Source organism: Natator depressus, chromosome 14 (assembly GCF_965152275.1).
Source record: "Natator depressus isolate rNatDep1 chromosome 14, rNatDep2.hap1, whole genome shotgun sequence".
NCBI classification, from domain to species: domain Eukaryota; kingdom Metazoa; phylum Chordata; order Testudines; family Cheloniidae; genus Natator; species Natator depressus.
In genome coordinates this window covers 505,698-518,673 of record NC_134247.1, presented here as the reverse complement: position 1 = coordinate 518,673, position 12,976 = coordinate 505,698, and the positions used below count along the sequence as shown (strand labels likewise).

The 12,976-nt window shown below is 44.6% G+C and overlaps 2 protein-coding genes across 4 annotated transcripts in view; one reads left to right on the top strand and one right to left on the bottom strand.

The window, feature by feature from the left end:
• The window catches only part of ASPSCR1 (ASPSCR1 tether for SLC2A4, UBX domain containing), a 92,714-nt gene extending 91,079 nt beyond the window's left edge, over positions 1-1,635 (top strand). For all 3 annotated transcript variants that reach the window (XM_074972160.1, XM_074972158.1, XM_074972159.1), the window contains one exon: positions 479-1,635. In XM_074972160.1, coding sequence (XP_074828261.1) covers positions 479-492 — 14 coding nt within the window. In that variant the 3' untranslated portion in view covers positions 493-1,635. The remainder of the gene's footprint in view (positions 1-478) is intronic.
• A 1,700-nt stretch (positions 1,636-3,335) lies between these two features.
• Positions 3,336-12,976, bottom strand: part of CENPX (centromere protein X) — an 11,509-nt gene continuing 1,868 nt past the window's right edge. Inside the window, exons 2-5 of the mRNA XM_074972162.1 lie at positions 12,265-12,316; positions 5,920-5,973; positions 5,204-5,292; positions 3,336-4,997 (exon numbers count right to left, since the gene is read on the bottom strand). Of these exons, the coding sequence (XP_074828263.1) occupies positions 4,983-4,997; positions 5,204-5,292; positions 5,920-5,973; positions 12,265-12,316 (210 nt within the window). The 3' untranslated portion in view covers positions 3,336-4,982. The remainder of the gene's footprint in view (positions 4,998-5,203; positions 5,293-5,919; positions 5,974-12,264; positions 12,317-12,976) is intronic.

Below are 12,976 nucleotides of genomic sequence, written 5' to 3'. Positions count from 1 at the left end.
CAGAAGCAGTATATGCATGATGCATTCCCATGCTGGGTAAAGAACCTTTCTCTGCCCTATGGGGAATATTTGGTTAAAGTCTGTAGTGCAAGAAGTGAAGATGTTAATCACCTGTCCTGCCTGCCAGAGATCTGCAGTGTTGAGAGGGCTGTGAGCAGCCAAGTAGGAGTGGATAGCAGTGTGTCTGGCAGTGGAGGGGTAGCCATATCTGCCCTGGAAGTCATGCGGTTGTTGTAGGCTCCCCTGTTCAGTTCTTACCAAGCTCTGAGCTAAAGTGCTATAACTATACTGCCTGGGTACAGCTGGAGTGGGGAGCCCAGTGTGTTCAGGGCCTCAGCTAGGTCGTTACATGATTGGGCGAGTATGTAGGACAAGCCCCTGTGACCCTGGTAGGGTTTGGAGAAGCAGCCCTCACCCTTTCTCTCTAACAGGATTCCAATAAGAGCTATAAGCCCCTCCTTATGTTTTCTTTTTGCAGCTGGGAAGAGATGAAACATCCCAGGTGCTGGGCCTGCAAGATTACTTGGCTGGACTGAGAAGCAGCAGAATCAATAGCAATTCTTTCCATTTGAACTGCTACAAAGTTTGTAATAAACCATTGATGGTCCTGGAGAGACCTGAACAACATGATTTATTTCTTAAAAAAATAAAATAGAATAGCTGTTTTATGTTGCTACTTCTATCTTGTTGTGAGCAGACAAAGCCCCATGTGTTGTAAGACCATCTGCCTGGCAATAGAAGTAGGGCCAGAAGGAGAAACTGCATGCATGTAATCTGAAAGGAGCAGGTAGAGAGAATTCTTCCTAGCCATCCCTTGACTGCTGACTTTGCTTCTATAGGTGTTTGACACTCAAGCCTTCTCTCTAATTTCTGTCTTCAGAGGTTACCTGAAGCAGCGTGGCTGCTCTGCTGCCTGGAACAAGATCTTAGTGCTGCAATCAGCTTCATAATTTCACCTACAGCTGTAAAGTGTTGCCCAGAACTGGGCTGGTCCCTATGGTGTGGCAGTGGCTACTTGCTGCTGGTAGTCCTGCAGGAGCGTTTAGATAACTCACAATTTACTGAGTGGCTTTTGTTGAGAACTTCCTGGTTCATTGTACTTGTCTGTTTTCCACTGGTGGAGTCTTGTTAATGAAAAATGCAGGTATCTATTAATGACATGCCTATGGAATATGCCTCTGGACTAAGCTGTTTTATTTCCATTACACATAATTAACTTCTCCTCTAATAAGAGCAAAAATCCAGTGAAAGGTCTCTTCATTTGACTCTCCATCTGCTGATTTATTTGGCTTTGATGTTGTCTGCAGTGGACTTGCTGTGGGTTTGCAGTATGGGTACAGTAAGGAACGATGCTCTGCCTCACCCATATGCAGTGTTGGGATGTGAGTTAAGGTTTAGAAATGTGTCTGCCATAGAGATGAGGTCTGTAGTGCCACAATATCCAGGCTGCTGTATTTTATTTGAAGTTTTTTTTTCATAGTCCAGTAATTCCAGTTGGACAGAGTTACTGTGTTATGGTAATAATTCTCACCATTTGTTTTCCCTGAACAGACTTTTTTCCTTGAACTATGTGTGTGTCTGCACAATTTGTAGATGTAATAAAGCAGAGTGGCCACAGGCGGCCTTTTTGTTGGGGTCTTTGATAATGTGTTTCTTCCCCACTGTTCTGTTTCTTTATCAGTTCACAGGAACCTGCTCCCTATTCATTGGGCCTGACATCCCCCCCACCTTTTTTTTTCCCCCCCAACAAAGCAAAACTGAGTTTTGTACCATCTGAATGAACTTCAAAGTGGCTGAAAGGGGCACCCAGAGTTCCTGGCACTTGTCATTGTCTCCCAGACTGGCCAACATTTCCCTTCAGGTCTAATTACTTCCACATGCTCCCAAATGCTTTGATGAACATCAGAGGGAGGGGGAGCAATGAAAGAAAGGTAGAAGAGGAAAAAGGAAACTCAAAGCTGAGGGAGCAGGCTGTAAGGGAGAGAAGATTGATTTCTTACGTGATACCCAAACATGAACAGACGGGATGTGTGTGCTGCAGCCTCTGGCACTGGGGAATTGACTATTTGCTGCTCTAAATAGTAAAAGTTCTTATAGAAAACAACCGCTCACCCAGGCATGTGAGTAGTTGCACAAGTGAGACAAACTACAGCAAGATTCCACTGGCATGAAAAGGATTAATCTAACTTAATTCTAAGATTGTTACTTTGGGATTAACCCTGGGATGGAAGAGTTTAATAACAAAATCCATCTTTTCTGTCCAGGTGCTTGGTGAGTTTCCTTCCAACTGTGCCCTATCCTAGAGCTGCTTCTGCTTTGCTGTTTCCTCTGGGACTGTGCTGATGGCTGGGAGTTGCTCTTTCACATTTCCTTGTGGAATAGTCCATCTTAATCAATATGCTGTGTGTACTGTGAGATGGGCTGAGGGACAGAGCTGCTTCACATGACACATGCATTTGGGACCAGGGAGCTACTGCATGCTATTTCTGCATGGGTAGCATGTATGAGCCAATGTTGCTTGACCCATCCACCAGTAGAATGGATAACAGAAGCTCCTATCAGCCAAGCTTCTATCACCACTTGTCCCTTGTGATTTCACTGATCCTCCTTTATCTTTTCTAGAGACTACAGCCATGATCAAATGCTACTACTGGGCTTGCACATGGCAGCAATTCCCTGAGACATGCCTTACTGCTAGTTAGAAAGTGCTTTGATAGGACACTTTGCTCTGTAATAGTGTTCTGTATATTCCTATTGAAATACTAAAGGTTTCTCCATTTTCCCCTTCTACCAGCACTAATGAGCTGGTCTTGGGGCAGTGTCTGGGTTAATAACTGATGGGGTGAGAGGCTACAGCTGCTAGCCTAATCTGGGGTATGGTGTGTGTGCTTCAGAGAGGAAGTTTAACTGCTGCTTTACCAAGTTTAGGGACACTAAAGTCCTGGCACAATTTCTGTTTAACTGCAGGTGAGCAACAGCCACAGGAGCAGTGCTGGGTTTAATTGGATTCCCAGAGTGAACTTTCTAATCATTTTAAAATCAAGATAACTCTTGCTTCTCCAATTACACTGTGACTAATGGGCTGTGCCACTGAGAAGCAGGTGGCATTCAACTTCTGGGTTGTAGGAGCCAGCCTTCATACTGCTAATTATGCACATTACCTCATTCAGCTAATTCTTCTCTGCCTAAGCTTGTCTGCTGAACAGACTGTGCCCTGTGCAAACTGTGCCTCACCAGTGAGATGGTGAAAGGCTGCCCCCTTCAACAGTTACCAAATAAACCAACCCTCTGTTCATGGAGCCGTTGGTTAATGCTGGCAGCCACCAGTTACACACCTCCACTTCTGCAGTTATCTTTAGCCTCTTTCACCCAAGGAAGTAGACTTATAGAACAGCTGTCTGTTTCTTGCTGGCTCATGGAATTGACATCACAGGGCAATGTGTGCTAGCAGGCACCCTTGCTGGATCTTTAACATGCAGTTTCTATAGAAGGAGCAAGAAAAGCAACAGGTGGGCAAGGTAAGTGCTCTCTGGAAAAAAACAGCTCGACCCTGAGACAATCTTACGCACTGACAACTGCAGGCTTTCCAGCAGGCAATCATAATGAGAAGTCCTTGTTCCCAATGCTCAGTACCTGAGTCATGCATGAATTACTTAGCATCTGATGACTTAGATAAGCATCATTTGATCTGACCTCTACTAGTAATCTTTTCATAAAGCCTCAAACTGCCTGGTGCTTGTAGAACTGTGATCTGCAGACCTTGATCAACACACAAGGCAACAAAAGTTTCCCCTTTCATATCACCACTGGTCATAGCCTGAAAGGGAGAGAGCAGTGCTACTGGCTCATCCACTCCTTGCCTGCTACCCGTGGCAGCTGGGAAATCTCTACCACTTTTCACAGAGGACCCCACAAAGAAGAGAATAAGCAACTGGAAAGCTAGTTCTCAGACATGTTGGTGTCAGCTGCTTCTGCAGCAGCAAGCCTAATATTCCCCAACAAAGCCAGGTTCAGCAGTGTAGGTCCTGCCTACATGTGTAAGGTTTCTTATTTCACAGCTTCCCTCTCCCCTGCTGGCAAAGGGGACATGCTGTCCCATGATGTGGGATTCTCACACATGCTGTTTGTTATTCTGTCCCTTTTTAAGAGTTTTCCTTTTGGCCTGTGAAGATTTAGAGAAGAGGGTGGGGGAAGCTGAGCAAGTCTTTGAAGCAACTTGACTTTCGATGATTAATTGCAGTGTAAAGCCTGAGCCAGGGAGACTTATTTTTGATTTATTGATGTTTCTTTGTGAGAACAAATTTATAGCAGAGGGAAGCAGCTTCTGAGAAGAATATCAAACAGTTAAAAGGTTCTAAGCACTCTTTGATGTCACTGCCCTGGAGGAATGCTGGAAAGTATTGGGGGAGAGGCACTGTTTATTTATAAAATAAAAATCAGGTACCTGCTTTTGGCACAGCCCTTCAGCTGAGCTCCTGTTTAAACTACTCAGACAGCCATGGAATTGGACTTTAAACTCCTGCCATAGCAGCCTCCTGAGGTGATGAGAACCCACAGCTAGAGGAAGGTTTCCAGCCACTCACTCTTTCCACACAGACTGGCACCTGTTTCTCTCTCTGGTAGAGAAAGTAGCAGTGCTCTGGCCATGCTATTCATTCTGGGCTGTAAACTGCTACTGCAGGAGCAGGATGGGACCCAGCTTTTGAGGGCAAGATGCCCTCCTATAGTCATTTGGTCTACAACAATCAAAATGAGAATGGCATCTTACTCTGCAGTTGCTGAGGGCTTGCTCTGCTCAGATGAGAGGGGTGAGGAAGCAGCAGTTACTGCAGCAAGATGGCAAGGGCATAGTGAAGCAACAACAATGCCCATCCCCGTAGCTAAACAGGATGCCAGTCCAGACATTCAGTATCAGATTAACTCCCAGATCAGGACTTTCTCCTCTTAGCAGCTGATGCATCCCTTTCTGCTTGATCAGGCCTCTAAAAATCCAGAAGCTGTAAGAAGAGAGCAGCAGTTGCTTTAGTTCTCATAACAGTAAGAGGCAGTTCCAAGCTAGTCATTAACACATCTGTGGGGTCCCCAGCAGCGGTGTAAGGATATTACTAACTAGTCAAACATCCCCCTGAAGGAAGGGGATTAAGAGGCCTGTGCCCACATCCTTTTCCTGTGAGCCGGGAAAGCGGGACGGCACTTCACATACCAGCTGTGGCAGCACTTTCTCCACGTGTTCGATATCCACCCTGTCCAGGTCCTCGGCCTGAGCCTGCCGTGCTCCGCGGGCTGCAGCTTCTGCGACACACATGCAAGATAAGGCTCACAAGTAGGTGTGGAAAGGGAAGTCCTAAGCTAACAGGGCTGGATTTTAGGGTGCAGTTACAGAACCACAGGGTAAAAGGGAAGCACTTTCTCAAGATCCCTCTTGGTTTTAGCATCCCAGTCTTGTGTAAAATGGAGTCTTTCATAGCATTATACAACCACAGCTGAGAAGATAGCTGGCTCCTCTCCATTCACCACTCTTCACTCACACTGGCTTGTGCTGTTGTACTAGGGAGTGGCACCTAACAAGCAGAAAGGCCATTCCGCAGGCAGAGTAGGTATAATAACCTAGCAGTGAGGTCCCTGCAACTTGACAGAACAGGCTCGTTTCCTTACACTGTCCTGCCACAGAAGCCTGGATATGCTAATAATATATATAATATAATATTTTGTATATATATATATATATATATATACACACACACTCTACCCCAAGGAAGAGCAGCTCTATGGAAGATTGCCTTTCCTGGAGGCAAGTTTTAGAAAAGCTCCACCAAAGCACAAGCAAAGTGCCTTGCCAGAACTGCCACAACTTTTCTAATTGACCCAAATCTATGACCACAAGTACTGAGAATAAAAGGGCAGCTCCTAAGCACTTACCTCGAACAAATACGTTCAGCATTTCTGCCATTAGCAGCAAAGCATCACTGCTGACTAGGGGAAAAGGAAAGCGGCGTTATCAGAAGACGTGCTACAGAAGGAGGCAGGATGGGCACAAGCTTAGGGAATTAGCCTAGAACTTAAGGCCTGGGTTCAAGTCCCTGCTCCACCACAAACTTCCCATCTGCCCCTGGGCAAATCCCTTGAGTGAATTAAACTAAACCACTTTAATTCTGACTGAGTATTCACATATGGTGTGGGTTTGCAGACACTGTGCTTGCATTTCCCACTCTCAGAAAGCCAGGCTGGGGAGGGACTATCCAGTGGGAAAGGTAACTGCTGGTGGTATCTTTCAGGAAGCAGGTAGGAGAGCTACAGAAAGAGGTGGCTAGGCTGAGGAGCATCCGTGCCCACGAGGAATACATTGAGAGTATTCATACAGAGACGTCAAAGGCTGAGGAAACTATCCAGCTAAAGAGGACTAGAGCGTGCCCTTGTTGCCAAGAAGGCGAACGGCATTTTGGGTTGTATAAGTAGGAGCATTGCCAGCAGATTGAGGGACGTGATAATTCCCCTCTATTCGGCATTGCTGAGACCTCAGCTGGAGTACTGTGTCCAGTTTTGGGCCCCACACTACAAGGATGTGGAAATATTGGAAAGAGTCCAGCAGAGGGCAATGAAAATGATTAGGGGGCTGGAGCACGACTTATGAGACCGAGGGAACTGGGATTATTTAGTCTGCAGAAGAGAAGAATATGGGCGGATTTGATAGCTGCTTTCAAGTACCCGAAAGGGGGTTCCAAAGAGGATGGATCTGCACTGTTCTCAGCGGTAGCAGATGACAGAACAAGGAGTAATGGTCTCAAGTTGCAGTGGGGGAGGTTTAGGTTGGATATTTGGAAAAACTTTTTCACTAGGAAAGTAGTAAAGCACTGGAATGGGTTACGTAGGGAGGTGGTGGAATCTCCTTCCTTAGAGGTTTTTAAGGCCAGGCTTGACAAACCCCTGGCTGGGATGATTTAGTTGGGGTTGGTCCTGCTTTGAGCAGGGGGTGAGACTAGATGACCTCCTGAGGTCCCTTCCAACCTTGATATTTTACGACTGCTGTCATGCCACCAGGGAAGAAGGACATGGCTGTCACAGGGAGCACACTGGCTGCTAGTTACTTCTGGCAGCAGGCTGTGCTCCACCCAGCCACCATAGCGATGAAGAACCGTTATGCTGCTCTGCCAACGAGCCATGAGGAATCAACCCTGGAGGAGGAGGAGAAGCCGTGCACCCCTAAGGCTGGTAGGATCCCAGCCACCGCTCCCAGGAAGAAATGTAGTTTAGTGGTGGTTGGTGACTCTCTTCTGAGGGGGATAGAGGCACTAATCTGTTGGCCTGACATGTCATCCCAGGAGGCATGCTGCCTGCCAGGGGCCTGTATCTGAGACATTATGGAACGATTGTTGAGGATCATCTGGCCCTCTGACTACTACCCCCTGCTACTCATCCATGTGGACACTAATGATACTGCGAGGTATGACCCTGTGCAGCCCAGAAGTGACTACAGGGCTCTGGGAGAAGGGTGAAGGAGTTGGGAGCACAGGTGCTGTTCTCTTCGATCCTTCTGGTCAAGGGTAGGGGCCTAGGCAGAGACAGATCCATCCTAGAAATGAATGCCTGGCTGCGAAGACGCTGTCGCCAGGAGGGCTTCGACTTCCTTGACCACTGGATGCTGTTCTGGAAAGAAGGACTGCTAAGCAGAGAAGGGGTCCATCTAATGAGGAGGGGGAAAAGCATCTTTGGATACAGACTGGCTAACCTCATGAGGAGGGCTTTAAACTAGGTTTGATGGGGGCGGGTGATAAAAGCCCACAGGTAAGTCCAAAACATGGAGAATTGGGAGAAAGGTCAGAATCTGGGGTGAGCATGGGCTGCCATAACAGGGATAAGAGACAGACAAGAGAACATAAGGGGGAAATCAAATCAGTATCTTAGATGTCTGTATACTATTGTGAGAAGTATGGGAAATAAGCAGGAAGAAATTGAAAGGCTAGTTAATAAACAGAACTATGACATATTTGGCATCACAGTGGTGGGACTATACGCATGGCTGGAATACAGTATGGGTGTATAGAAGGGTACAGCTTGCTCAGGAAGGACAGGCAGGGCAGGCAGGGCAAAAAAGGGAGGTGGTGTTGCCTTATATATTAAAAATGTACACATTGGACCAAGGTTAAGATGGAAATAGGAGACAGACTTGTTGAAAGTCTCTGGGTAAGGATGAAGGGGGTAAAAAAGAAGGGTGATGTCATAGTAAGGGTCTACTACAGACCACCTAACCAGAAAGAAGAGGTGAATGAGGCTTTTTTAGAACAAATAAAATCATCCAACGCACAGGACTTGGTGGTGATGGGGGACTTCAGCTACCCAGACATCTGTTGGGAAAATAACACAGCAGGGCACTGATTATCCAACAAGTTCTTGAAATGTATTGGAGACAATCTGTTAGTTCAGAAGATGGAAAAGGCTACTAGGGGAGAGGCTGTTAATTTTGATGAAGAGGGAGGGACTGGTTGAGAATTTAAGTAGAAGGCAGCAAAGGTGAAAGTGATCATGAAATGGTAGACTTCATGATTCTAATGAATGGTAGGAGGGAGAACAGCTCAATAAAGATAATGGATTAAGGCGGCAGACTTTAGCAAAGTCAGGGAATTGGTAGGTAAGATCTCATGGGAAGCAAGTCTAAGGGGAAAAACAGTTCAAGAGAGTTGGAAGTTTTCAAAGAGACGTTATTAAGGGCACAAAAGCAAACTATCCCACTGCATAGGAAAGATAGAGTATGGTAAGAGACCACCCTGACTTTTTCAGAGCATTGAAGATCTGGTTCGCGAATCCACCAAGAAGTGGAAACTAGGTCAAATTACACAGGATGAATATAAACAAACACATACACAAGCACATAAGGACAAAATTAGAAAGGCCAAGACACAAAACAAGATTAAACTACAGGAGAACCTCAGAGTTACAAACTGACTAGTCAACCACACACCGCATTTGGAAGTGGAAGTATCAATCAGGCAGCAGCGGAGAAAAAAAAATAAAAGTACAGTACTGTGTTAAACGTAAACTACTACAAAAATAAGGGAAAGTTTAAAAAAAGATTTGACAAGGTAAGGAAACTATTTCTCTGGTTGTTTCATTTAAATTAAGGTGGCTAAAAGCAGCATTTTTATTCTGCATAGTAAAGTTTCAAAGTTGTATTAAGTCAATGTTCAGTTGTAAAGTTTTGAAAGAGCCACCGTAACCTTTTGTTCAGAGTTACGGTCAATCTCCGTTCCCGAGGTGTTTGTAACTCTGAGGTTCTACTATAGCTAGAGACAAAGGTTAACAAGAAAACATTCTATAAATACATTAGAAGCAAGAGGAAGAGCAAGGACAGGGTAGGCCTGTTATTCAATGAGGGGAGAAAAATAACAGAGAATGTGGAAATGGCAGAAGTGTTAAATGACTTTTTGTTTTCACCACAAAGGTTAGTAGCGATTGGATGTCTAACATAGTGAATGCCAGTGAGAATGAGGTAGAATCAAAGGCTAAAATAGGGAAAGAACAAGTTACAAATTACTTAGACAACTTAGATGTCTTCAAGTTACAAGGGCCTGATTAAAAACATCCTAGAGAATACTCAAGGAGCTGACTGAGGAGGTATCTGAGCCATTAGCAATTAATCTTTGAAAAGTCATGGAAGACAGGAGAGATTCCAGAGGACTGGAAAAGGGAAATAAGGACAACTTGGGGAATTACAGACCAGTCAGCTTAACTTCAGTACCTGAAACAATAATAGAGCAAATAATCAAGCAAGCAATTTGCAAACACCTAGAAGATAATAAAGTGATAAGTAACAGTCAGCATGGCTTTGTCAAGAAAAAAATCATGTCAAACCAACCTAATAGCTTTCTTTGATGGGTAACAAGCTTTGTGGATGGGGGGGAAGTGGTAGATGTGGTATATCTTTACTTTAATACCTATGGCTTTGATACTTTCTCATAAACAAACTAGGGAAATACAACCTAGATGGAGCTACTATAAGGTTGGCGCCATCTTCTTTTGGTGAGAGAGACAATGGTTTGGAAAACCATTCCCAGAGTAGTTATGAGTGGTTCACAGTCAAGCTGGATGGGCATATTGAGTGGGGTCCCGCAGGGATCAGTTCTGGGTCCAGTTCTGTTCAATATCTTCATCAAATTATTTCGATAATGGCATAAAGTACACTTAAAGTTCGTGGACAATAGCAAGCTGGGAGGGGTTGCAAGTGCTTTGGAGGACAGGATTAAAATTCAAAATGATCTGGACAAACTGGAGAAATGGTCTGAAGAAAATAGGATGAAATTCAATAAGAAAAAATGCAAAGTACTCCACTTAGGAAGGAACAATCAGTTGCACACATACAAAATGGGAAATGACTGCCTAGGAAGGAGAACTGCAGAAAGAGCTTTAGCTCAAGCTAAACATGAGTCAACAGTGTAATACTGTTGCAAAAAAAGCAAACATTATTCTAGGATGTATTAGCAGGAGTGCTGTAAACAAGACACGAGAAGTAATTCTTCCATTTTACTCTGCGCAGATTAGGCCTCAATTGGAGTATTGTGTCCAGTTCTGGAAAATATAGACAAAGTCCAAAGAAGAGCAATAAAATTGATTAAAGGTCTAGAAAATATAACCTGTGAGGGAAGATTGAAAAAATTGGGTTTCTTTAGTCTAAAGAGAAGACAGAAGGACATAACAGTTTTCAAGTACATAAAAGATTGTTACAAGGAGGACAGGACAAGAAGTAATGGGTTTAAATTGCAGCACGGGCAGTTTAGGTTGGACATTAGGAAAAAATTCTTAACTGTCAAGGTGGTTAAGCACTGGAATAAGCTGTCCAGGCAGAATGTGGAATCTCTACCACTGGAGATTTTTAAGAGCAGGTTCGACAAACACCTGTCAGGGATGGTCTAGATAATAGATTAGTCCTGCTGTAAGTTCAGTGGACTGGATTAGATGACCTCTTGCGGTCCCTTCCAAGCCTAAGATTCTATGGCTTTAATCCAGTTTAACTAATGCACTTTAAATTCACACCTTTCATTAGTCAGTCTTAATTTTCCTAAGTGTTCCCATGTAGACAAGCCCTTAGTCTCTCTGGGTCTTACTTCCTTAACAGCACTTCCTTACCTCGAGGATAAATACATTAAAGATGCTCAGATTCTATGGCAATGGGGGCCAGATTAGTGCCTTCGACCAGTGGTTCTCAAACTTTTTTTCCTCCCACGGACCACCTGAAAATCGCTGAGGGTCTCGGTGGACCACTTAATGATCTTTCCAAATGTTGTTTGTACTGTTAGCTAACTATTGTAAAGCCCTTTGGATAAAAGTGTTGTATAAAAAACTAAATAATAAATGTGTTTTTGTTCTACAAATAAAAGCACGCAACTCATATTTTAATATCAGTAGTCTCTCCCCCACCACGGCAGCCCCCAAGCTGGGCTGGGAAGGAGGGAATTCTCTCCCCAGCAGCTGCAGCCCTGATGCTGGAGAAAGTCACCTCTTTCTCTGGCGCCACAGTCTTGCACGGCCCAAATTCCCCCTACTCCCTCTTTCCCCCAAGGCCACCACCTCACCTTACATGTGCGTCTTCTCCAGGGTCCAGGCACCTAATTAGTGGAGCCACACCAGTGCGGCTCCACTAATTAGGTGGGCAGCCCTTCATTTTCTCATAAGTGCACACCATAGAAGGAAAAAGAAAAGGAGTACTTGTGGCACCTTAGAGACTAACCAATTTATCTGAGCATAAGCTTTCGTGAGCTACAGCTCACTTCATCAGATGCATCCAATGAAGTGAGCTGTAGCTCACGAAAGCTCATGCTCAAATAAATTGGTTAGTCTCTAAGGTGCCACAAGTACTCCTTTTCTTTTTGCGAATACAGACTAACACGGCTGTTACTCTGAAACCTGTCACCATAGAAGGAACTATCCGTGGACCACCTGAACGGAGCTCGCGGACCACAGTTGGAGAACCTCTGCCTTAGACAGCATGTACATGCAGGGGACAAGTGTTTGCCCATTTAAACCGAGAACCAACACAGAGCCAGGGTGGCTTCCTGGTCACCTCTGGTATTCCTGAATTTCAGAAGAGCTCTGTGTGGCTCGAAATCTTGTCTCTCTCACCAACAGAAGATGGTCCAATAAAAGATATGACCACACCCACCTTGTGTCTCTAACACCCTACACAGCTACAACTACACTATGTACTATTGGCAACTAGGTAATTTTCAGTAGGAATCTAGCTCTCTGCAGAGAGAGTATAGGAGAAGCACTTACCTCGAGTTTTGTCATCTTTGAAGTGGAGATGAAGTATTTTGTTCATAGTCTCCTGCATGAAAAGGGAACATGATATAGAACTGGTGAGTGAGAAACAAGTTAAGCTCCTTTCCCTGCCTTTCCTGGCCATAAACTGTATAAACAGTCCTGTCCTCCCCTACCCCACAATTGGAGGAAATCCCCAGCTACTTCTAAGGCAGTACTTGTCTCTATCTGTGTTTTTCTTCCCACCCCTTTGTCTTCTCTACTACTTAGGCTGCAAGCTCAAGTGTAAAAGGGATTGTCTCTCACTAAGCATCTGTACAGTACCAAGCAGATAGGACCCAGGCCTTTTCTGGGCTTCTAGGTGCTACCACAATACAAATAAATAGATATTTAAATCCCTTATTCCTGCACATTATGTTTTTGGAGAGAAGAACTTTCCTTTTCTGATCAGCGCATGAGAATCAGTGATTGGAAACATTTGCTTACACATACACACACATCCCCTCAAGTGTTTCTCTTCCTAACAGAAAGAAAAGGAGTACTTGTGGCACCTTAGAGACTAACAAATTTATTTGAGCATAAGCTTTCATGAGCTACAGCTCACTTCATCGGATGCATGCAGTGGAAGTGAGCTGTAGCTCACGAAAGCTTATGCTCAAATAAATTTGTTAGTTTCTAAGGTGCCACAAGTACTCCTTTTCTTTTTGCGAATACAGATTAACACGGC